This window comes from Propithecus coquereli, unplaced genomic scaffold (assembly GCF_000956105.1).
Source record: "Propithecus coquereli isolate 6110/MARCELLA unplaced genomic scaffold, Pcoq_1.0 Scaffold299, whole genome shotgun sequence".
In the NCBI taxonomy this organism is placed as follows: Eukaryota; Metazoa; Chordata; class Mammalia; order Primates; family Indriidae; genus Propithecus; species Propithecus coquereli.
This window is the reverse complement of record NW_012148607.1, coordinates 977,873-1,004,222: the sequence shown is the minus strand read 5'-3', so window position 1 is coordinate 1,004,222 and position 26,350 is coordinate 977,873. Positions and strand designations below refer to the sequence as shown.

Sequence of the window (26,350 nt, the reverse complement as noted above, 5' to 3'; positions counted from 1 at the left end):
GAACATAAGGGAAGAGTACAAAATGGCACTGAACACCAATGCCAGTACTTATGGTTATAACTAAGGATATTGTTAATTTTTGTATTACTTGCTTTTCTTTAGAACATAAATCAAAGCCATTAACTTGAATGTGAGGCATACACACAATACATACACCTTATACAAAACACTTTTCATAAGTTACATTACATTTAAAAATATTGAAACCTGAGTATCTGTGCTGATTTGTATTTTGACTTAATGGAGCAAGAAGAGAACAACTAGGGAGGGTTACACCGATCATAAAGTTCTTAAAGTTCAAAGTATCTTCCTCTCCCTTTGTATTTACTACTGGCTACACAATGTCCTGAGAGGATTCATTACGAGAAAAATGTCAATCACAGCTTTAATAACTTACTTTGAAGGAACTAATGAGAAAGCAAATTGGAAGATGAGACTTATCTTTGTTTTCAAATAAGGGGTCTTAATTTTTCTTCTTATAGAAAAAGTTTAAATCAGTTTATTATAAATATATCTAAACCATTCATTTTTGCAGCTTTCAGGTAAAGTCCAGCAGTTTGTTTATACAAAGTCTATGAGAAGAGTTCAGTAGAGATCATCTAATCTTAAGTCGTGACATCATCCATTCGAGTCCTTAGCACAATCCTTTGCCAGTAAGAGCACAGCATGCCTGGATATGTCACTGGTGATCTTTGATAGAAGTTAGCTTCAAAAACTGGGAGATTTTGCTACGGTCATGCGTTCTTTAACATCTTGTTTATTAACAAAAATCAGCAATCCAGCTTTCCTTAGGTCCTCCTGTGCTAACATTTTATAGAGTTCTCTAGTTACAGAAATCCTCTTTCTGTCTGTACTGTCCCACAACAACTATTACAAACTCCATATTAGTATAGTAAGTGTTCCAGGAATAATGAAGAGATTCTTGGCCATCAATACCCCACATTAGGAAATGTGTATTATTAATGACTATCTCTTCTACATTACTTCCTATTGTAGAGGATGTATGTACAACCTCATTCATAGAAAACTGGTAAAGTACAGTAGTTTTCCCTGCATTATCCAGCCCAACAATGATAACTTTGTGCTCCTGGTGATTGAACAGTCTCCATATCCCGGTGAAGAGAATTCCCATTCTTGGGCAGCAGACCCCCCTCCCACCACCCCGGCCGCTTGGCGTAGAAGGAGGAGGAGGAGGAGGAGGAGGAGGAGAGAGACATGCTAGTGCCTCCACCTCTGCTGCTACTCCCATGCTGGCCTGTTTCCAGGGAACAGAAGGGAGGCTGAAGCCCAGGCTGCCCAAAGCACGTGAGGCCCTGCCACTGCGTGCCACAGCACTTGTCTGACTCGCAGACCACTGTCCTCCTCCAGCGCCTCTCAGGTGGCAGCGGTGGAGGCCTATGCTTAACTTTTTAAAAGATGGCCAAACTGTTCTAAAACGGTTGTACCATTTTACACTCCCACCAGAGGGGTGTGAGAGTTCCCATCCCATATCCTCACCAACATTGGGACTGTCAGTCTTTTCCATTTTAGCTATTCTAATGGAAGTGTATGTCGTGATTTTCATTTACATTAAACACTGACCTAATGGAGATCAGTGTTTTTAGTTATTTCTAATATGTACAAAGTATGAATTCCACATAACATATACGGAGATGATTAACAGTAATCTATTTACCAATCTATCGATCAATCAAACAAGCAGTTTTCTCCAAGAACTTTTCCTAGAGGAAAAACAAATCATTCCTAAAGAAAAAAATATTAGTTTATAAATCTGACACCCATGGGTAAAGTTTTCTCACAAACTGCCTGTCAAGTCCTACTGTGGGCAGGCAGATGGCCTGAGCGAACACTGCAGATGGCCACCGTGTCAGGAGAAAATGACGACTTTTGAGCAAAAATGGGCAGGAACCACTTTTGGCTTTGGGAAATTCAGCATTGCAGAGATGAAGGAAAGATTCCATTCAGCAGAGTTTGTTCTTCTCCACTGTAGAATCCTCTCAGCAGCCACTGAATAGTTAGACATAGGGAATAGCTTACTTTGTTTTCATTAGGCCTAAGGAGCCCAAGTGGACTGGGGACTTGAAGATATAATTCAGAAGCCATCTTTTTAAAAAGGCCTGTCCTAAGGGAACATCTGAAAGAGCATTACTGTTTGGTAGTAACACTCTTTTTTGGTGGGTTTTGGCCTTTTATTAAGATTTTATTTATAGTGCCACTAAATTAGTATTTTTAACCAATATCATTTTTTACTGTACTGATATCCAAGAGTCCAAGAGAACACGAGATGACATTTTCAACATTTAAAAAATTACATGAGATACACTGAAGTTAGGTATTTGACATGATCTACTATTTCAAAACTGAGCCACTTGCAGTAAAAGCAGTGCCTGGCATTATAAATGCACAGATTTGCAAAGGATAACATAGTGGCTGGAAGACTCTAAGATGGTATGCTATCTAAGTAAGCTCTGTTGTTAAATAAGCCACAGGCATTCAAAGACACCTACTGTTTGAGAATCCTCACTGGCTGGATGTGTGAGCCCATGAGGATACAGAAGATAGTAAGCTCTTGTTTAAAGATCTTTTTTTAAGAAAGCAGCTGACAGACCCACGTGAACTCTGGAGTGAAACTCTCAAACAAGTAGTCCCACCAATTGCAAAGTGCCTGGTACGTACTGGAGAAAGCTCCACAAATGCTTATTAAATTAATGAATGCCAGAAAAAAACAATTTCCTTTTCTAATGCAAGACTGCCAGGGTTGCTTCTATACTAAAGGCTACAGAGGCCTGCCTTTTCCCCACTTGGCCTAGGGACCAATGGCAAGAATCTGGCCTCATCAAAGCTGTCTCTACATTTTTTTTTTAAGTTTTAAGTAGATGACCATATTGGACAAGTCGTAAATTATGGAGACTGAGCACATACAGATGGTGCGGCTATAAAACAGCAAGTTTTGTTTTCACTCATGGCTTATGAATTTTTCACTCCTTTGTGGAAACAATCCATATGTTCATAGGACCTGGCACATCATCAAATTAAACTTATCATACACTAGCTTTTAGAAGTTAGATCCTATATTTGACACTCACTGTTTGGGGAATCCCTTCATCCATTCCCTGCTGCAGGGGATGATGTTCCTTGTGTTCTAATTAGGCACCTTCTTCTACCTTCCTACCCCTGTCTACTCTCCCCATCCAGCTCAAAGGATCCCTGAGGTAGTATTCTTCTAGTTGGTCCTTGCTTCCTACTCTAGGCCTGAGTCCTAGGGATCAAGTAAATAGAAATTTTAAACTATTGTTTGCCTCGGCCCTAGAGTCTAGGGGGTATACCTGGGGGTGAATTGTTTAGAGTATGTGTACATTTACCTTTATAAAATAACATCCAGTTGTTTTCCAAAGTGATTTTTGCCAATTTATAGTCCAGGCAGGAGTGTTTGAAAGTTTCCTTTGCTCCATATCCTTGCCAATACTTAAATGTTTCCTGAATTCTTAATTTTGCCATTCCCTGTATTTGTGGTCCCCAAGCCCCAGGCCACGGACTGATATCAGTCCATGGCCTGTTAGAGACCAGGCTACAGAGCTCTACGCGACGCCCCTGTGGAAAAATTGTCTTCCAGGATACCGGTCCCGCGTGCCAAAAATGTTAGGGACTGCTGCCTTGGATCCTTTTTTTCCCGAAATTCTTTTTCAAGCATGGATAATAGAGATTCATAGCAACTCTCATGTATAATTGGTCTGCTTTCATGAACATATTGTGAATGACCAATTAAAAAGGCGAGTGTTAAAAAGCAAATCCATATATGCTAACTTAAGTCCCAGCACAGCAATTCTGGGACTCTGAGAGCCAAATAAAAAGGTCTGAATCTATACAAACCATAGCTAATGGAACTTGTTACAAATTAAAGTCCCAACTAACCAGACCAAAACATAGTTGTTCTGAACTCTTTAGAACACAATGATACATTGTTACTGCTTTCTTGGAGCAGCTGATTTCAAATCCCAGGCTTTCAAAGAAAACTCTTAAGAAGCTAGAATTACAGCAATAGGTTAATCTCAGTACTCATACATAGCACTTACCTTCTGAAGTCCCTCTACAGTGGCAGGCAGGCTAATTAAGTCTGCAGCTGACTTAACATTGGCTTTGAGGTGGTTTACTGCAGAAGTCAACAGAGAAATCTGAAAGAAAAAGAGTAACAAACAATAAAAACAGTATTTGTAGAGTACATGCTTCCTTCACAAACTCTACAGTTAATGATGTCAAGGTACCCTTGGATTTTACGCATTTCTGTTATGCTGGCAGCTCATAGGAGTAGAGGAACTATGGTACCTTGGCTAGACGAGAGATCTGGGAGGCAGCAATAATACCCCCCTTTTCCCTGTTCAATGTAAACAGTAGTGCCAAAGAGGGAAAGGCAAGTATTATTCTTTACCCTAGTCCTGGTAGCTAAAGATCCAAAAATCCTAAGTTACCCAAATGATGTAGTAATTACCACACAATCCTTCAGCAATTGGACATGAAGAAAGCTAATGATCAAGGGACACATCAAGATTTCATTTTGGTAAAATGTAACACCTCTGTTATTTATTGAACTTTTGTTCCTGCCCAAGCGGGAACATATAAAGTAAAAGCCCATCATCACAAAATACAGTCTACAGGAACTATACCCTGACAATTTGAATAGCACTTTCAACTACTTGGGGATTTGGTTTTGGTTTAATAATGTGATTAATATTTCAAACTCAATAGCTCAACCAAAGCACTACTTTGTATCCTAAAGGGGCTCAGTAAATACCCACTGTCACTGACTAATGCACTGAATGTATTAAAATAGGAACTGCATCAAAATAAAATGCGGCTTCTCTTCTGCTATTTAGGGGTAGAATTCTAAGAAGCTGGACTTCTCTTTTGAATGGGAACTGGGGGAACCTAGATAATACTCAGTTTCAGGCTGCAGAGATAATATTCTAACAAGCCTTGCAGTATGGCTCAAAACATTCTTGAAAGATCCTTAGTTCCAAACTGCTTTCCTATTCCAAAGTCTAGGATGAGAACACAGATCTACCAATAGCAATTATATCGGGAGCAGCCTCATAGGGTAACTAGTGGAGTTTCTGGGCACTTGCTACAGGCGAAGCACAGTAGGAGGTACTGGGGCATGTAAGACAAAGCACAACCTCATTCCCTTCTCATTTCTTCAACAAATGTTTGGCATCTTCTCTGTGCCAGACAAAAAAAAGAACAAAGAAGAAAAGACTCAGACAGTAATAAGTAGTATGCAAAGAATTTAAACAGAGCTCCCCGAGTGAGCAGTAGATTTGTCTGAACAAGGGAATCCAGTGAGGAGCCTGGGAACTCAGGTTCTCTTCTCTCTCTTCCTTCTAGGAGGGATAAATTCTAGACTTAAAATGATTTTTCATTCATTCATTAATACAACAAATATTTATTGAGCCCTACTGTACACCAGTGGTGAACAACACAGATGTCAGGAATCTTGTGGTGTTTAAATTTTAGTGCGAGACAGACAATTTCAAATAAGAAATATTAGTGGGAAGCATTAGAAAAAAATTAAAATAAGGTGACTTGATAAGAGTGACTGGGTAGCTATGTTAGATTGATTGCCCAGAGAAGGCCCTATAAGGAGATGAAATTTAAACCAAGATCTAAATAATAAGAAAGAATTAATCGTACGAAAATTGGATGAAGTACATTTCAGGGAAGAGGGAGTTGTTGGGCAAAGGCCCCAGTACAGGAAAGAGCTTAGCATATTTATAGAATAGAAAGAAGGTCAGGTGTGTGTATGTGAGAAAGACAGAGAGACAGAAGAGACAGAGAAGTAGGAGGTGCGGCCAGAGACACAGGAGTGGGACAGAATAGGCAGGACTCTGTAAACCAGGACAAGGATATGGACTCTATTTGAAGTGTGATGAGAAGCGGCACGTAAACAGGATGATTACATGAATGGAGACACCTCATAGGAAGATTCCTACAGCTGTTAGTGGAAATAGGAAGACCAGTAAGAAGGATGTCTGCATAGTCTGGGCAGGACACTGTGGTAGAGGCAGTCGCAGTAGAGATGACAGGATTTTCTGGGACCAGATGTGAGCAGTGAAGAAGACAGAGGAACTGAGGGAAACTCCTAGATCTGTCACCTCAAGGAGCTCTCAATATAGCTGAGAGACAGGGTGAGGTCAGACTAAAGAAACAATTAGGCGTTAAATGTAATACTGAATAAAGTTCTGAGAAAAGCATATCAGTGCAAGCTGAAAAGGACAGGCTTCACTGAAATAGGACTCAAATTATACTGAGAAGTTAGAGTTTGATATATAAAAACAAAGCAAGCATTCTTTCCAGGCTGTAAGGGTGATGGTCACATTGGGGAACAGATGGGGCACAATGGTATGAATAGGCTCAGGAGGACTTTTTTCCACAGAACTTCTCAAAGTGACAATGATTTATTTATTTATGTGACTATTGATTAAGGTTCTCTCCTCAAGACTATAAGCTCCATGTGATCAAGGACCATGTCTGTTTTACTTTCCACAATATGCCTGGCACAAAGACAGGCACTCAATAGGCATTTATGGAATGAATGAATGAATGAATGGCTGAGAATGAACATTCTTTTTCCAGGATGGACATTGAGAAGGCTAGTCCAAGCACAGTAGAGGAAGGAGACCAAGAAGTAAGAGATAATGCCAGATAAGTAATGAATTTATTTTCCTCATCAGTAAAATGGATATAACAACAACTGTTTAACAACCATCTTCATCTTGTAGGGACGTGTGATGGTTTTAAAATATGTCTATAAATTCTTCAATAGTCCTCTCTTCAAAAAGAGAAACCTAATTCTCTTCCCCTTGAGTGTGGCCTGACTTGAATAATTTGCTTCCAGCAAACAGAATAAAGTAGAATTAACAATTGGCAACTTTAGAAATCAGGTCACGAAAGGTCTATGCCTTCCTTTTTGTTCTCTCTGGGGAAGCCAGCTGTCATGTTGCCCCAGGGTAGAGAAGCCCATGTTGGGAGGAACTGAGGCCTTCTGCCAATAGCCATGTGAGTGAGGATCCTCCAGCCCCAGTCAAGCCTTCAGATTATGAAGCCCCAAGGCCAACATCTTAACTGCAACCTTAGAGATCCTAGACAGAACCCCTCTGCCAAGCTGCTCCAAATTCCTGACCCATAGAAACTACAAGATAATAAATGTTGGCTGTTTTATGCCACTAAGTTTTGGGATAATATGTAACCTAGCAACATATGACTGATACAGGCTATGAGAATCAAGTGAGATATGTAAGTAAAGAACTTAACACCATACCTGGTACAAACAAAATGTCAAGTAAGTGACAGTTTTTAGCAGTGAAATTTAATAAGCACTTAAACATGCAATTCTCCACATATGCTCCAAAATATTCAGACTAACCATCAATATTCTAACTCTATCCACTTAAAAAACAAATTAGGTAAGTATCTCCCACAAGGAGATACTCTCAGCAAACTATAAACCTCTTAAGAGTAGCAATTACTCAAGAGGTTTTCACCCATGCCTTTAAAAAGATATGAATAATATTCAGCTTTGAAAAGGACATATGGAAAACAATGCATTCTCATGCATTGTTTATGGGAGCATAAACTGGAGAAGGCTTATTAGAAGGTTATCTAGGAAAATCCATCAAAATTTGAAATGTTTATATCCTTTAATTCAGCAATTTCACTTCTAGAAATCTTAAAGATTACTAGCTCATGTGCACAAAGATTTATGCACTTCCTCCTTATTTGTAACAGCAAAATACAGGGTGTCCTAAAAGTCGCCATATATAGGGAAAATGAGAAATTGTAGCTAAATGTCCCTTTATTTACAAAATATTCATTATAAAATTTTTCCTTTGTATGGAGACTTTTGGGACACCCTGTACTATAAACAATCTAAATGTCTATCAGTAAGGATGTAGTATATTCAGTGAACAAAGCAAGTTGTAGAGTAACATATCAAATGACCCTATTTACACACATACACACATTAACCCATAAGCTAATTCATATTAAAAGCTACTTTGATTTTGCAAATACATAGAAAGAGGACTGGAAGGACACAGCCCATATTATTGACAGTGGACACCTATGGGGACAGGGAGTATGATGAATATGTGTGTGTGTTCATGGGTGGTGCAGCACAGACAGAAATGGGGACTGAAGGAAAATTTTCACAGGAGTTCTAAATGTATTTTATTGTTTAAATCTTAAATAAGAATATATTCGCAAATTACTTACGAAATTTTTAAAAAGACAAAAGATGAAATATAGACATAAGAAAAAGATGCCATATACCTTTGGAAGGGGTTTGATGGGTTTTCTTGGCTGACCCTTTCTTCCATGCCCTCCACCAGGCCTTCCAAGACCACTTTAGCATGCCCGATTATAAAGTACCAGGAAGGTGATCCTCCCCCAGGTATGTTTTCTTCAGTGCTCCAAAGTATGTACGTAGCTGGCTCAAGACTAGTTTGATGGGCAAGAATATAATTATTCCAAACACCCTATCAATTATGTGTTTACCTTTCAGCCACCTGAGGGAAACAAACTCTCCACCGACAACTGGCCAGATCCTAAAGGGACAAAAAGCTCTGCTCTGGGCAGAAACTATTCTCCCAGGTACTGCAAGTTCCTGAGGCTATGGCAGAGCTCATTGTTCACAAGAAGTATCTCAGGGAAGGTAATGGCCTCACAGAAAGCCAGTGTGGCTGGTTGGCAGGTGCCATTTCACCTGCCGCAATAGCCCATGTGTGACGTGATGAAAGCCAGGTGTAGGTGGTGGCAGGAAGGAGGAAAGTGGGGGCAGGCGAGCTGGGCTCACTGCTAGCTTGGGGGGGTGGGCCTCGCGCCTTCCTCCAAGCACCCCCGGCTCAGAGCCGCCGCCTCTCACAGTCGCAGCCCCGCGTCCTATGTCCCACTGGAACGCCAGAGTGACCCTTAGCATGTGGGCCTGTGCTGGGCGCTGAGCAGGGACGGGCTGGCCCCAGACCCCACCAGGCCACCAGGTGCCTGCCTGCCTTGGAGCCGGGGCCCAGTGAGGCACAGCAGGCCGGGCTGCGTGGCGGCGTTTCCATCGGGGCTCCCTGAGCACAGCCAGACTCGGGCTCCCTCAGGGTTTCCTGGTGGTGGAGCCGCCTTGGGCTGAAGGGTAGACGGGCTGTGGGTGGCCGACCCCGAGAGGCCCTGTGCCACGGGTCGGGGGTCCTGCCCACAGGAATCTAGTGGAACCCAGATGGTTTGAAGACGGGATTCTCACAGCGTATCCCGTTGTTCCTGGGGACCCCTCCCTAGGCTGCTGCCCCTGCCTCAGAAGGCAGGCAGGGCAGGGGGCCCTGGGGAGCCCACCCAGGACAGGCTCCAGGGCAAGGAGGCACCAGGAGGGCAGGTGGGACTGGAGCCATGCGGCCCCTTGGCGGGAAGGCAGGAGGCTCGGGGGCCACACTGGGAATGCTCTGTCCACTTCGGGTTTGCTCGCTGTGGGGGCACCAGGGCACTGGAAATGGCCAGTTCTCTTCCCCGAGTCCGGCGACAAGAAAAAAAAAAAAAAAGCAAGCAGAAAAGCAACAGAGAGCCAATGCCAGCAGGATTAGGTGAGGTGCTGCTGCACTTCTCCCCACGCTGCAAAACCCTAGGCCTAGGGTATCAGCAGCCTCACTGAAAAAGCACACTCTGGGGAGCTGACCATGAACTCTCCAGGTATCAGACATCACTGAGGGCGTCTTACTCATGTATAAGACCTGAATCACACACTGCTCCCCAGGACACAGCTATATTCCCATAAATTACAAAGCTGGATTCCATCTTCCAGTATTTTTCTCCTTAGTAGAATAATGCCAAAATTTATGGAAAAGTACAGCAAAGCTGCATGTGTAACTGGAATGGAGAGACAAGGGGCATCCCGCCTATTACTGTCTCTGGAACTGCTCTGGCCTCTAACAGATGCATTTTAGAATGTCAGATTGGATTCAAGCACTACAGAACTTTTCCCTAAAAGTTACACTTTGCAATCTGAAGAGTCTAAGAAGTTGAATTAAATAGGAACCATTAAGAGAAAAATCCATATTCCAGCCAAAAGATGCATGACTTTTCATTAGAAAAATTAAAAATAGCTACTGTACACCATTGCTTAATAGATCATTTTATACTATAAAGTCTGAAATGCTGCTTTTTTGCTCTGGAGTTGAAATTAAGTATTCTTTGGATAGTAACAAAAAAAGTTGCTAAGACAGGCAATCATCAATGATGAATAATTGTGAGCCCTACTAGGGACCCGACATCATATCCTTCCAACTTTATCTACCGAGCACCTACTGAATCCTACAGGAGATACAAAGATGGGAGGCAGAGTGAGAAACTGGGGAAAAAAAGCTCCCAGGACTTGAGTATTTTAATGTTAGCATTGCTACACAGTTGTATGATTTTGGGCAAACTACTTCTTAACCTCTTTGAGCTTCCATTTTCTTATCTGTAAAATGGAGATACCACCTCCATTTCATAGGGAACAAAGAAAGGGTTAGAGAAACAAAGAAAGGAAGTCATGTGTGTAGTGCATCTAACAATGGCCTGCACAAAGAAAGTGCTTCATGAATGGCAATTGTTTTCAATACCATCATCATCACCATTGTTATCTTCATCACCATGCTTAAAGCTTAGAATACAGTGTACAATCTTTTAGTGCAATTAGGTACATACACAAATAACCATCACATAAGGTATTCGGACCAAGTGCTAAAAAAAGATACAGAGAGTACTACAGGAGAAGGGTACTCAAGGTCCTTCTTGATGTGGCTTTTGCTGGCTTACCTTTATCTCTGGCCTCTTTCCACCAAACTATACTGTAGCTATAATGAATGACTAAAATTCCCCGAACACACCATGTTTTCATTCATCTTTGCTGTGGCACACACAGTCAATTTTCATTATTAGTTGTAGTTATGTTCTAGAAATTTGTTGCAAACACCAAATTAGTGATTACTGAACCACTGCACCTAGGGGAAACACAGGATTAGGTGTCTGTGAGCCCTCTGCTCACATTTCTATCAACTGTTCAGTACAATACATAACCTTGTTTTATGTGTGTTTCTGTTTAAAGACATCTTATTTAATGCATATTATTGACTCAGCACTGAACTCACAGCCAGTAGAACCATAACTCATGCCTGAAAAGAAGCCTATCTAATACACGTATTTTCTCCTCTGTACAGCACATCACAGTCTCCTTGCACTTAGGAACCTCAGATAGCAGGTTAGCACTATACCTGGGGGCATTTTAAACAGTGAAATCAGCAATATAAAGCACAAAAATGTGACACTAAATATACTATGAAAAAGACACTTGTTTACAGTAGGAGAGCTGAAACAAGAAGGCAGCATGTCACCTTGTTCGACTTCAGCTGTAAATATGCGTTTTGAATGACGCAAATTTTTTGCCACTAGGTACATGTTGGTGAATGACTGCAAAAGTGCCACAAGGATAGATTTTGGGGTTACGAATAAATTTAGCAAACGGGAAACTTGGAAATATGGAATTCATAAACTATGAGGATCAACTGTACTAGTATTTTACCTGGAATACCCTTCTTTCTTTCTGTAGAATTCACCTGGCCAACTCCTAGTTGCCCTTCAGGAGTCAGCTCAAGATCTCTGGGACATCTCACCTGACCCCAGTTTCAGTTAGATACGTACTTAAATATGCCCTCACAATGCTCATTTGGACGCATTTCTTATTGCTTATCAGGCTATTTTATAATTGTTTACTTTTCTATCTCCTCCATTTGACTGTAAGATCCCTGAGGGAAGGAAATCACATCTTTTTTGGTTTTAAATCTACTAGGGTCTGAATGTTTGTGTTCCCCTAAAACTAATATGTTGAAAATTGAACCTCAATGTGGTGGTATTAAGAGGTAGAGCTTTTGGGAGGTGATTTAGGAGGACTTCCACCCTCGTGAATGGGATTAGTGCCCTTAAAATCGGAGTCTGAGGGGGCTTGTTTGCCCCTTCTGCCATGTAAGGACACAGTGAGGTGACATGTATGAAGTAGAGAGTGACCTTTGACCAGACACTGAATCTGCTGGCACCCTGATCTTGGGCTTCCCAGCCTCCAGAACTGGGAGCAATAATTTTCTGTTGTTTGTAAGTTACCTAGTCTAAGGTATTTTATTATGGCAGCCTAAATAGATTAAGACAGAACCCAAAGCCTAGCTCCACAAAAACAGCTTAGTTAACAACTGTTAAATTAATGGTCTTCAAAGAAGTGGAAGACTCCCTATAATAGTCAAGAGGGAATAGGTATAAAATCAGAGGTTCACGAATAAAACAGAAAAGGAAATGGGATTTCAACTACTAGCTTACAGCTTTTTCAAGGCAAAATTTAATTTTAACTTTTTCAGATTGATGGCTTTTTTCAGACTGCATTAACTCCAACTCACATTGTGCAAAGAACAGTTCTTATTAAGTGATATAATACATTTTCTTGTTGTTTAAGCTACTTTGGATTGCTTTTAAAAATTGCCACTAAAAGCATCTTAATTGATACTTACTGTTAGATATAGAAACATGGTTAAATATTAATTTTATTTTTATACCTATTTTGGTTTAGAACAAATGCCTCTTAGATGAACAGGCCATCAGAGAGGTGTAACAGTAATTTTAGAAAACCACTCAGACACAGAGTGCCAAGTTCACTTTGGAAACAACATAAAGTTCTACTTCACCACCACCCATCCTTCTGGGCCCATGCCAGCAGCAAATTCCTCTGCATCAGGTTGGCTTCCTATGTTAGTCTTAGCATCATTGAAGGTACATTAAAATTAAAATGGAAAGGGTTTCAGTTCAATCTTTCCCGGTTTCCTATATGAGGCCCCAGGACTGAAGTAAATTTCCTGTTTACAGCAGGTCCTTGAATAATGTCTTTTCATTCAACATCATTTTTTTGTAACATTATTGAGAAAAAAATTGATTCCTGGCTGGGGCTACTGTGTGGAGTTTGCACAGAACTCCCCATGTCTGTGTGAGTTTTCTCCAGGTACTTGTTTCCTCCCACATCCCAAAGCTATGCAGGTTTGGTTAGTTGGCATGTCTACATGGTCCCAGTCTAAGTGAGTGTGGGTGTGGGAGAGAGCCCTGCAATAGCATGGTGTCCTGGTCCAGGGTCAGTTCCCACCTTGCATCCTGAGCTGCCAGGATAGGCCCTGGCCACCTTCAACTCTGAACTGGAGTAACTGGGTAAATAATTATCTCACTTGTTTTTATTAATCTTTCTTAAATGAACGTATAGCTCACATTTATTTCAATGCTTAATGTTAGAAGTGTTTTGGTCTTTATTTAGAAGTTTGGTGATGTTTTTGTGACCAGAAATATGCCGTAGGAACTTAACTTTTGTTTCTATCAATTAGCTTATGATAAAATTGGTTTCATTATATATCACATAACTTAAAGCCACAGTTTCGAACAACCTATCGGCAACGTTAAGTGAGGACTTCCTATACCTGCCTTCTCAGGTGCTTCTTGCACTAAAAATAACAGCTAGGCCAAGGAAAAAATGGTTCTTTTGTGTCCAGATTCCCGGTTAAAGAGAACTCAGAAATCAACATATGTACCAAAGATTTAAAATATCTATGCGTGTTCTCACACAACGTACCAATTTCTCCTTTGACTCTTCCCATAATGTCAATTTACAAGAAGGAGATGAGAAAGATAGCTGATTTTGCCTCTTCATGCTGAACAATCTCATCCTCCTCTCAGAATGACAAACTCTAAGACTGGGTAACTACATGGAATACATGGTTTGCCCCAGAAGAAATGTTAGTTATTTCTCAGTGCTTCAATGTGGTCTACTTTCACCTGATATAATCTCTGGTCAAACTGCTTATTCGCTGTGTGAATGTAGGCAAGGCCATAATTTATCCTATTTTTTTTTTTGCAAAAAAAGGGGTGAATACTTGCCTTTTCCCTAATTACTGAGAATCTAAGAATAAATGACAGCTAGTAAATACTAGGTGCTGTAACTCATCAATTATTTCATGAATAATTTAAAAAATGAAATAGAACTGAATAGAAAATATCATAAAGCATCATACATATTAATGGTAAGCTATTGTTTCAGAAATGTTTATTTAAGTTACTTATATGTATGTATGTGTTTACTGGGTAACAATGTAAAACATTTTTTACTGTGGGTTCCAGGCAAAAGTTTGGAAGCCACTGCCCCGGGCCATTGATCTTTGGTCTTAAATGCTGAACTGTCCCACTCCTGAACCACTGCTGAAAGACATAGCTTCAGAAACATTTGCAAGTGCTTTCTTCTAGCACTGTGTTCCCTGCCACTGGCTCATTCTGAAATTTGTGACTCTACTCCAAAGAATACTCTCTTAGCGCCAACAGGGATGATATATCTATTTTTAAGCACTTTGCATGTGTACTTGAGTTTTCTTTTTCAATGCATCTATCTTTCCTAACTAAATTGGAAATACTAAGGACTCGAGCTATAGTTACCCAGTGGCAACTATAGCAGTCTCATACATATGAGATGCTTGATCAACGTCCTTAGAATAAGCCCTTTTCTCTAGCAGAGTCCCTCTTTTGGAATCAATGCCTACTGAGTTCTGGTCAATTTAGGGACTGGAAAAGCTTACGCTTTAGGCTTGCTTGCCTGACCAAGGTACTTAACCAACTCTACCACCTGCTTCTAAGAATGACTGCTATCGATGGTTTCCAGATTGGTTTTAGCATAGTGTAAAGCGCTACACCCTAAGGCTGCATCTGTTAAGTTCGTAAACCCAATTAGCTAATAAAAATAGACTATCCATTTTTCTTGGGGGTTAGATGACATTCCTTTTCTATTTGATACCTACACTATTCTGCAGGAAAAGCTGACTCAAGAATTTCCAACTATCTCTAAACTGCTATGCTTAGTAGAATTCTGTTCCTTTGCAGAAGGGGTTAACATTTTAAGTATTTGGTAAATGTATAACTATTATCTGTTTTACCTGACTTTAATGTGTTGGGATCATAGTATGCAAAACTCTATTTGAAAAAATAAAACAATGTGAAGTGAATTCCTTACACTTACAGATTCATACTAAACAACCAACTAACCAAACCAAATATTCATAGTTTACACAGAAATAAAATCACACTTTTGCTACCTGCTTATTCATTTCTGTGACGTTTATCCAGACTTTGTTCAAGCCCAGCTCTCCAGATTCAATCTTCTCAAGTTGTTTTTGTTTGCTGAGTAGTTCTTCATTAAGTTTGGGGATTTCTTGGAATGAGCTTTTCTGATTAGATTCCACTAAAAAGATAAAGTAAGAACAGTCATAAGCAGCCATAAAGTTCCTTCATGGCCTCAAGATGAAAAAATAATCACACAGTAGGAAAGAAGATGGATTCACAAAAGTTAATTCTGTTTATCAACTACACTGTTATTTATGTAAATGTATATCTTTAACGCCAATGCTCCATTTTAACTGGGGCTATTTCACTACTGGCAATGTAATTTTTTTTTCTTTGAGACAGAGTCTCACTCTGTCACCCCGGCCAGAGTGCATTGGCATCATCATAGTTCACAGCAACCTCAAACTTCTGGGTTCAAGTGATCCTCGTGCCTCAGCCTCCCAAGTAGCTGGGACTACAGGCACACACCACCACGCCCCATTAATTTTTCTATTTTTTTGTAGAAATGGGGTCTCACTCTTGCTCAGGCTGTTCTTGAACTCCTGGCCTCAACTGATCCTTCTGCCTTGGCCTCCCAAAGTACTAGGATTACAGGTGTGACCCATCTTGCCCAGCCTGGCAATATACTTTTAAAAAAGTCAGGTAACTAAAAATCATAAAGAATATGTGTAGAAAAAGTTGGATTGGAATCTCAACTCTGTAACTTACTATGATCTTAAGCAAATTACTCAAATTCTTGGAGCTCAGTTTCCTCATCTGTAATATAGTGATAAAATGTACTTTATAGGATTGTTAACATTAATTGAGAGAATGGCTATAAAGCACTTAACACAGCTGGCCAGGTGTGCAACAAGTGATAAATAAATCTTAAGTACTGACCAGCTCAATTAATGAGCCTTTTGATTAGTCAATGAAGATTTATAAACCTTACTCCATTAATGCTCAAGGTGACATTATAAGTTATACTTGTAGATGCTAAAATCTATTTTTTCTACCTTTATTGCTCAACTACAAGGTGGCATCTTACCACCTTTCAAATACTATTATGAAGACTAAGATTTTTAATCTTTTCATAAATAGCAAATAGTGTTTTCTTAAGTCTTAAATCAACCCGAAAGCTCAAAATGAAATAGAAAATAAAGGAACATGGTAGGTGAAGTACAGAGTGAAATTTGGCATTTCTTTCGGGAAAAGTATCTCCTGAATAATTTAGAGATTTGCCAGCCTGAAAGTAGAGGCCTAAAAGAGTGCTTTCTCTTCTTTCTTTAAAGAGCATTTTTCCTTGTCATTGAAAATAAAATATTGATAATGGCTCATCCTTCAGAATAAAGCCTACATCATATTTTAAAAGCCACAGACTGTCTGATTAGTTACTGTATGCTTTCTTAAAACAAAAAACCGGTCTGCCTCTCCCCGCAGGTCAGCTCGGCCGAAGGCGCGGTGAAGGAAGAGCCCAAGAGGAGATCCGCGCGGCTGTCAGCTAAACCTGCTCCTGCGAAAGTGGAAACGAAGCCCAAAAAGGCAGCAGCAAAGGATAAATCTTCAGACAAAAAAATGCAACCAAAAGGGAAAAGGGGAGCAAAGGGAAAACAGGCTGAAGTGGCTAACCAAGAAACTAAAGATTTACCTGCAGAAAATGGAGAAACTAAAACTGAGGAGAGTCCAGCCTCTGATGAAGCAGGAGAGAAAGAAGCCAAGTCTGATTAATACCATATACCATGTCTTATCAGTGGTCCCTGTCTCCCTTCTTGTACAATCCAGAGGAATATTTTTATCAACTATTTTGTAAATGCAAGTTTTTTAGTAGCTCTAGAAACATTTTTAAGAAGGAGGGAATCCCACCTCATCCCATTTTTTAAGTGTAAATGCTTTTTTTTAAGAGGTGAAATCATTCGCTGGTTGTTTATTTTTTGGTACAACCAGAAAATAGTGTGGGATATTGAATTATGGGAGGCTTTGACTGTCTTGGGTGTCAGCTTAACATTCCATAGATGGGGGTTAGTTAAAGCATACTAAATGGCAATATGGAGTCCCAGGCCTGCATTTAATGTCTTGAACATTTTAAATTACTTCTATTCCCATGTTGTTTTTTAGTAGACTTGTTTCCTAAAGAAAACCACTCCTTGAACGTGGCTGTCTCTGTCAGAATTGCATACACTCTGTAACATCTTTGGTCGTGGTAGTCCTGTTTTCCTAATAACTTGGTTAATGTGCTGTGAAAGATTGTAAATTTGAGTGTGTAGTATATATAATAATAAATTGTGAATTGGTGAGACTTACGTAACAGCTTATCAACATTTGAAGATACTGGTACTTGATACCCTCTTAGGGAAAATTTGTCTCCAAATTTTAAGCTGGAAAGTCACTGGAATAACTTTTAAAAAGAATTAAAATAAATGACTTTTTAGATTTTCGGTACGTATATTAAGAATTGTGTACAAATTGAAAATGTCTGTACTGATCCTCAACACAACCAATAAAATCTCAATTACAAAAGAAAAAAAAAAAAACAAAAAACCGGCATGAAGGACCTATATAAAATAGTTTACTAAAATGTAAGCTCCAAGACTTTGTTCATTTTTACATAGTCAGCACTTAGAATACTGGCACAATTTAGGCATTCAATAAGTATTTATTACCTGAAAAAAATCTGGCCTCTGTTTGCCTTCCAACCACATTTCTCATCACTTTACCTACCTCTTCCGTCTGCTTTCCAGCCAAGCTGATCTTGCTGATACGCTAACCTCTTAAGCCTCTGGGACCTTGCACATACTATTCTTTCTGCCTACATGCCCTTGGCTTGCCCCTTCTTCATTGCTGCCACCTTAGCCTAGTTAATTCCTTTTAAGATTCAGCTTAAACAGCCAGGTGCCCACCTTGGTCCACTGCTACCATTTTACCACTCCAAACTCTACCAAGCACTTAACACATTGTGCTGTATCTGTTCACTGGTCTGACTCCTTTACCAGACAGGGAGATGCTTGAGGACAGAGACTAGATCTTACTTGGTCATGTATTTCCAGCGGCTAGCACAGTGTCAGGTACACAGAAGGACTCAAATGCCTGTCCAGTGAAATAATTGTAAGGTGTAAAATGGAGTTGTTGTTACACTATCAAGTTAAACAAAGAAAACTCAACCAATAAAAAACCCAAACAAGCAAACACACTTAAAAACAACAAAAAGACCACAAAACCAGGGGTGGTGGTAGTATCCTTATTTCAAGCAAGCCCACCATCTGAAAATTCAGAATAACAAAAAGGAATTACGTATTTTTATTCATTTTTCAAAAATGTTTGACAAAGGATTGCATTATAAATATTAGACTTCCTAGGTGCTTTTTCATGTAGTATTTGATTTACACACGGTTTGCAGATATCCATCTCACAGTAAGAACATTTTACCACTTAGTCTGAATTAATGCAGCTCTTAGCATTACACTGAATTTCCTATACATTTTCAGATAGCTTGTAAAGAAGAACACATCCCACAAATGTCTGCCATCTCAGGTGGTCAAACATCCCAAGGGCCCGGGAGGTTAGAGGGAGTCTCTCCCTTTCCTGGAGTCTATATGCATTAACTAGGAGGGAGAAGTGGAAGAGAAAATAAGACAAAAACATAAATAACCTGGGCTTTAACGAGTAACTAATAAATATATATAGTTGACAATCCCTGACAACACTCTGAATCCTGAGGACTGTATGTGCCAAGAGAGGATCATAATCATTATTTGATTTGGGGCTTTTTAGGAGAGACAAGCCAAGCAGAGGCACTTTGGTTACAAAAATGGGAGGAAGTGTACAACTTATGATTACCAATTCATGTTTCTTCAACATGGAAAGCAATTAATTTAAAATTTAGTAGTTTAATACCCAAAAGAATTTACTTAGTTCTTTTTGATTTCCTAATCTTCAAAATCAGGAAATGGAAATTTCTGTATACACCCTTCAAACAGAACATACAATGCTAAGAGCAATATTTTATATTGATATAATGTCTTTACAGTTTGCAATAAACTTTTATGTAATTAATTATTTAACAACTTGCTATTGAGCCCCTACCATGTGCCCAGCCCTGCACTCAGCACCGGTGTGTAAAAAGACCCTGAAGCTCTCAGTCTAGTGGGGAGTGAGGCATGGTCACAGAATTACTATGCAGTGTGACAGATGTTATGACAGGAATGCCCAAAGTGCTTTGGTAGCACACATACATCTTTATGTTTTCTGGGTAAGAAAATGAAGCCTCAGAAAGAGTAAGTGACTTGTCCAAGTTTTACAGTTAGTAATGAGAAGCCAGAATTCAGTCAAACCTTCTGCTCCTAGGACTGGTACTCTTTCTACTATACTCCAGAGGTCACAGATACTTATATCTCCTAATGGCCTTGTCAGCACAAGACCTTTTTAAGTTCTGTACCAAATAACCAAATCATTACTTTGCCTGTTCAGCCAGAAAAGGAGATGCCTTATTCATTAATACTTTCCTTCTCTTCCAAATTATTTTCATTTACTCTAACGTTTCATAGTTGAGTGACAGAGAGGGATGGCTGGGAACAGAATTCTTCCTTAGAATAACTGTGGAGGTCTTCTGAAGTACCTGGTTCTGGAAAAAGAATACTGAGCTGAGAGTTTCAAGACCAGCCAATGCTTTTAGCTTACGATCAAGTTACTCCTTTTGACCATAAAGAAAAACGCACAGCCTGTCTGCTTTGTTTTCTGTTTCAGACATTTTAGTAATCCCTCTTCCTTTCTTCACAAGCATCTTGGAAAATTTATTGAAATAAAGAACAAGGGGCTCTGAATTTCTCAAAAAGGTACTAAAGCCAGACAAGTAGGTGGTCTTATTTGAGTCAGTGAATCCCACTGTCCTCTTGAAAAACATGAAATAAAAATTGACTTTTAAAAATATATTTAAAGTAGGCCAGGCAAGGTGGCTCACACCTGTACTCCACACTTTGGGAGGCCAAGGTGGGAGGATCATTTGAGGCCAGGAGTTGAGACCCCCTTCTCCACAAAAAAATAGAAAAGTTAGCTGGCCATGGTGGTGTGCACCTGTAGTCCCAGCTACTCAGAAGGCTGAGGCAGGAAGACGGTTTGAACCCAGGAGTTTGAGGTTGCAGTGAGCTATGATACTGCTGCTGTACTCTAGCCCAGGCAACAGAGTGAAACCCTTTCTCAAAGAAAAAAAAAAAAAAATCTGTGTGTATATGTAGAAGCATAATTCGAAAAAAGATCATTTAAACTTAATAAGATTGACCCCATTTAGTGAAGAAAATGGTTTTCACAAAAAACTCTTAGCAAACAGTCTACAATGGTTCAGCCTATGGACTGACTATGCCCCACCTCTACCCTCCCTCAGGAAGTCCTGCTTTTAGACATTGCAGGTGCTGGCATTTCTACTGTAGCAAATCACAGTCAACAAAACCGCTGGATTGACAATTCCAAATCTGCTTCATTCAGCTGACTGACAAACGTAGTCTAGGTCCTAGGGGAATGTTGCTCAGTGGTAGAAAACAGGCTTCATGGTCCAGGTTATAATTCCTGGCATCTCCTGAAGGCAGTATAGTATTTCCAGGGACTGGTATTAACAAGTGCTCAACACATATCTGTTGACTGATTGATTGCCAGGTCTATTACATGTATAGGTACTACATTTTAAATATGTATTTCCAAACAAAGAAATTCCCTGAAAAGCTCCGCTAAGGTATAAATTACATGGGTATCCTAAAAACACAGGCACAGAGCAGTCAGAGAAAGGAATCCCTGGAGGGTGGAATTGAGCAATGTTTTGAAATATGTAAATAAATAATTGCCATATGTGATCAAAACAAGCTATGGCACAAGCCTAGGAGAACCAACTAATTATGGAGAGATGATGGCACAGACAGGTGTCTTCAGTGGTTATTTATAATCATTGTTTCTGAGAACCTCATTTCCAAGTTATGATTATTACTTACATACAAAGAAAACATAGGCCTTAAAAATACCTTGCAATACTACAAGAACCACCATTAAGGAGGAAAAATAACTACAGAGTACAAATCTCAGTCTTTCTTATACTGTACTCTGAATTCAACCAGTTGATAGAACATATAGGTTGGGATGATTCTGGCAGAGAATTGTGGCTTATCTAATCCTATTCCTTGAATCAGAAACTCAGGAGAAAACCAAAAGTAGTACTTTAACTTTTTTTTCTAAGCAACATCCCTAGAAACATCATTAACATGTTAAGGATCACCTATTCCTAGGTCAAGTTCAAAACTTGAATAACCACAGGCAGCAAAGGGAAGCTGGGGTGAAGGAAAGAGAGGATGTTGTGATCTAGGTTTAAGATGGGAAGTAAGAACTCTAATTCCAGTTCTGGAGCCAGATTTCTTTATGACCTTGAGAAAGCCTTGTGGTCAGTTTCCTGGTGTGCTAATGCTATTAAGGGTAGAGTATTTGTGATTAAGTTGAAACTGGTTCCATTGCTTAGAAGATTAACCCTTGAAACACAGAACCGAAAATTTCAGTGTTGTTAATAAAAGATATTTAAGTTAAATGTGGTTGAAGCTACTACGCAAACACACCTTTCGGAAAAAGTAGTTTGGATATGTAAAATACAACTTTACAATTTAGAATATTTAAAACTCTGTGACTTGAAAAGTCCCTTAAACTTTAAAACTCACTCATGAGACAAATATTTCTGCTAGTTGTGTAGCGTTCAAGGTAGGCAACATTATGGTTATTTTAAGTCCTTCATGAATATGTAATTTAGTTCAAAGAATCACAAAGATTTCCTAAAACTTTAAAATAATTACACTAATTAATAGCATTTAAAGTTTTTTTCTCTAAAGTAGATAATGTCATAAACACAAGCACAGCTAAGCATAGGAGAGAAATCTATTAGTTCTTGCTCTGAGCTTGAAAACTAATAAGTATGCAGAAAACCAGCTCTTCCAGTACTTCTACCAAACTTCTTTTAGATTACCGCTCAATTCATTATCAAAGGGATCTATGGGCACTTAGAGAAATGTGTGTAGGCTTACAAAGGGACTAGGAACAGTGACGCAGTATAGCAGTGGTTATGAACATGAACCTGGGCAGCAAGGAGGCAAGAGAACCAGGTACAAGTCTCAGCTCTGCTATACTTAATCACTGGACAAGTTATTAATACTTAATCCTTCTGAGCCTTTTTAAGAGCACACAAATAATAAAAATAATACCCATCTCACAGGACTATTTTGGGACTAAAATGATTTATTTGTGACTTGGCACACAATAGGCATTCCATAAATGTTGGCTATTATTATCTCCCATGCCTATGTTCCTATATAGCTTTTCTTAAGAGGAAATCACTTGATAGGTGCTCCCACGTTCTTTCCCAAATGACCCTGTGAGATGGAAGAAAATAGCCCATTGTTGCCATTACCACTTTATACTTGGGGATGTGCAGGACACAGGTGGAGATTAAACAAGGGTCTAGACTCCTGGTCCTTAGCTCTTCCCTTCTGCACTCTGAGCATTGACTTGTAATGCCACCACTTGTCCTGGTGGTATGTAAACACTGTTTTTTGTTTGTTAACTTAAAAACAAATCAGTGTTACAACATTCGAGCTGACACCTGAGAAAGAGTATAAAAATGCTGAAAGGAATGCATAATTGCTTCACCAGAGTGGGCAAAACTCTTAATTCACCATGGTCCACTTTGTCTTACAACCTGGAAAGAGTTCAAGATTACACTCTGAAAAGGGTCACCACTTACTTGTTCTAAATTTTTCCTTGAGGGCATCCAGATCCTCCTTGAGAGCAACCTGCATCCACACCAAGCCAACACAGGCTACAACACAGGCAGCAAGGATGACGAAACCACAGAGGGGATAACAGATCTTGCAGCATCGCAAATAGTCTCCCCTGCTCAAAGGAACAAATTCAACCAAGAGTACAAAAGTTATGAGCATAGCTAGAAATAGCATACATGTGTTGCCATGCAATTATCTTCTCCAATGAATAACCAGTGGATTTATCAGGGGAGATAGGCTAATGCACTTAAATCTTAACAGCAGGTTGGAAAATGACTAAATAATATGACCTGTGAAGAGTTCATCTATTGGGTACAAAAGTTTCAAATGAAACAGAGGGAGGTTCTGCGGATGACAGAGAGAACCTAATAGCAATGCAACTCACTGCCATTATTACTATCAATTCAGGAGGCAGGTCTCTGGAGACAAGCTCAGGTTATAAGAATACAAAGATCAGGCCGGGTGCAGTGGCTCCCGCCTGTAATCATAGCACTCTGGGAGGCCTAGGCGGGTGGATCGCTCAAGGTCAGGAGTTTGAGACCAGCCTGAACAAGAGCGAGACCCCGTCTCTACTAAAAAATAGAAAGAAATGATCTGGACAACTAAAAATATATATATATGGAAAAAATTAGCCAGGCATGGTGGCGCATGCCTGTAGTCCCAGCTACCTGGGAGGCTGAGGCAGGAGGATTGCTTGAGCCCAGGAGATTGAGGTTGCTGTGAGCTAGGATGATGCCATGGCACTCTAGCCCGGGCAACAGAGCCAGACTCTGTCTCGAAAAAAAAAAAAAAAAAAAAAAAATACAAAGATCAATGCTTCTCTGCAATTCCATCACTGCACTGTAATTTAACTATCTATTTCTCTCACTAATACACACTCATTCCAGGGGATCTTGTTTCAGTTTACTGAAACTTCATAAACTTTTGAGCAAGTTTTACTGCAAATGGAATGAAAGAAATAGGATCTGTAGGTTGAGGCAGACACTTGGTACATTCTAGCTTATTGGCTCAGAAGGAAGGAAACACAGAAAGGGGTTTGTTTTCACACCAAACTTCAACTGGCCCTCAAGGTCTAAACTAACTCAGCAGCATATCTATTCCAGGATTAACACTTCATCAGATCCTCACCCTCCAAACCCAGGATTGTCCTTAATTACCAAATATGGCAAAGGTCATTAGAAACCATACTTTTCCTTTAACAAAATAAAAGAACACAGACCTTTTAAACCAACCAGACAACCTCTTTTAGCACCCCAACCTGCTGCCTGGCCCTTGCTTCCACATCCTCAGCAGAATCCTCTTTTCTTTTAGTGTGCATCCTGAGAGGGTCCAAGGGCATCTTCAAGGTTCCCTTTAGCTCTTTCCCACCCTGAGGCCCAATTCCCCAAATCCTCAAACCCCACTACTTGTCTAGTGGTCTCTCCACCTACAAATGATTTGGGAAAAAGATGCCTCTTCTTTTTGTCCCCCACCCTCCATCTGTTCTCAAGGCTTATACTTCCTACAGTATATCCCTCACCATATTCCCCCACCACCAAGATTCACGCTCATTTTAAGAGTGCAAAATATAAGTAATTTGCAGTTTTAAGGTCTCTATCTCTCCTATGTTATTTTATAAAGGTCTAGTCCTGAAAGCTTTCCTGCTCCTCTCTCTCTGTTCTTAGCTTCTTTACCACTCCCTAGGCTCTTGGCACATTCCCCAAATCCACACTTCCACCTTAGATTTGGAGCTTTCCCTTCTACACTTAAAGACAGATCTCTAAGTTATCCTTCATTCAAGGATCTGAACTTGTCTTCTCCCTAAAACCTTTTCTCCCACGTTGTGTTCCAAGATTTACTCTCTTTTTTCTTCCTAAGGACTTCCTTTTTCCTTCCTGTCAATTTGCCCCCTTGACAGTGCAAGGAGATGCCTTTTCCCTATCCCACCCCTCAGCACTCACTTGACAAAGCGAGAGCGATTTCCAACCACACCAAATTCCTCTTCCTCCTCGGAGGTAGACTCAGAGTCTGAGTCAGGAGGCTCCGTGCGAAGCAGGCGGTGGCTGCTTGAGCCTTTCTTGGGCTTCTTTCTCCGGCTGTCGCCAGCCAAGCCGATCAATGCATTGAGCTCTTTGCGCTTTTTCATCTTCTTGTGTGGGGTGAGTGCAGCGCCCACTCCTGAGCAGCCAGGTTCGTACCCGACGCCCAATTCTCTTGCCGCCTTGGAGCTGCCTTCCAGGGTGGGGAATTCCGGGCCAGAGCCCCCTGGTCACTCCCACCTAGGGGTGGGACTGACCAGATCCACTGACGACTGGAGATTGGAGCCCAGAGGAAACTGGAACTCGGATGGGTAGGGAGAGTCACATAGAGATGGCCAGAGAGCTGGTGATCCAAATGGATAAGGCCCTAGGCACAGAGTGTCAGTTAAGAGGGTGAAAAGAGGGGACAACCTCTGAATCCCAAAGGGGGAAAAAAAACAAGTCAAGAATGAGAGATTCTCAGCCCTGATAAGTACGCAATATTTCTAAAGGTGCTCCAGGAGCTAGGGAAGGGCACACAGAATAGGTGTTTTTAACCTTCGGGACAGGATTTCGAAAAGAAAGGGAAAAGAAACTTATTCTTGAATGCGAGGGGAGGGGCGGGTGCAGAGCAAGAACGTGGGAACGCGCTAGTCCCTTCCTGGCTGGAGAGGTGGCAGAAGGGGGCTCCCACTCACTACAACCCTGCACTGCGTGGCCGCTGAGAAAATGCCGGGGCCAGGAAGCTGGCAGGGGTCTGGGATGATCACCGTTTTCCGGCCTCCGTCCTGAGTTTGAAGGGAGCCCGAGATTGAGGAAGACCCAGAGCCCAACTTAGAGGGCTCGTCCTGAGAAGAGCCAGTCCTGCGCCAGGGTAGACCCCAGCCAGGCTGTCTGGGCCTGGGGGGCGCGGTGCTGAAAGGCGACTGCGGCCCAGCCCACTTAAAAGCACTCCCGCCTAGAGTTTGAGGTGTTCCAGCTCCGGCAACTCACACGCGCCGCCCCCGATCCAGCCGCGACTCCGGCCCCCGCTCCGGCTCCGGCCGCGGCTGCTCCCGACGCGCTGGTGGAGGCGGCGGCGGCCGCGGGCTCCAGACCCGGGCCATCGCTCCTGCCCCAGATTACTTCCCCTTTGGCGGCGGCCGCCGGCGCTGCCTGCCAGTAAGCCGTGCCCCCATTGGTCGCCCCCTGGACTGACGTCACGCCGGAGGGCGCGAGGGATGGCGGGGAGGCGGGGCGTTAAAGGGGCCCTGGCTCTGGCTAGGGCTGGGTCCCACCTGCCGGTTAGGGAGGCCCCGCCCCGAGGAGGGCCACCTGGTATCTACCGCTTACCTGACCTAGGCTGAGTTTTGTTTCCCATGGAACTGGGGCGGGGGCAGG

General features: G+C 41.0%; 1 protein-coding gene and 2 pseudogenes across 2 annotated transcripts in view; 1 reads left to right on the top strand and 2 right to left on the bottom strand.

Moving 5' to 3' along the window:
• The window catches only part of EFCAB14 (EF-hand calcium binding domain 14), a 42,561-nt gene extending 16,488 nt beyond the window's left edge, over positions 1-26,073 (bottom strand). The window contains exons 1-4 of the mRNA XM_012649016.1: positions 24,914-26,073; positions 22,937-23,085; positions 15,171-15,316; positions 4,074-4,172 (exon numbers count right to left, since the gene is read on the bottom strand). Of these exons, the coding sequence (XP_012504470.1) occupies positions 4,074-4,172; positions 15,171-15,316; positions 22,937-23,085; positions 24,914-25,098 (579 nt within the window). The 5' untranslated portion in view covers positions 25,099-26,073. The remainder of the gene's footprint in view (positions 1-4,073; positions 4,173-15,170; positions 15,317-22,936; positions 23,086-24,913) is intronic.
• Positions 596-1,132, bottom strand: LOC105814107 (annotated as a pseudogene).
• On the top strand, positions 16,594-17,426 carry LOC105814035 (annotated as a pseudogene). Its single transcript, XR_001137683.1, has one exon. The product of XR_001137683.1 is annotated as a non-histone chromosomal protein HMG-14 pseudogene (transcript).
• Positions 26,074-26,350: the final 277 nt, after the last annotated feature.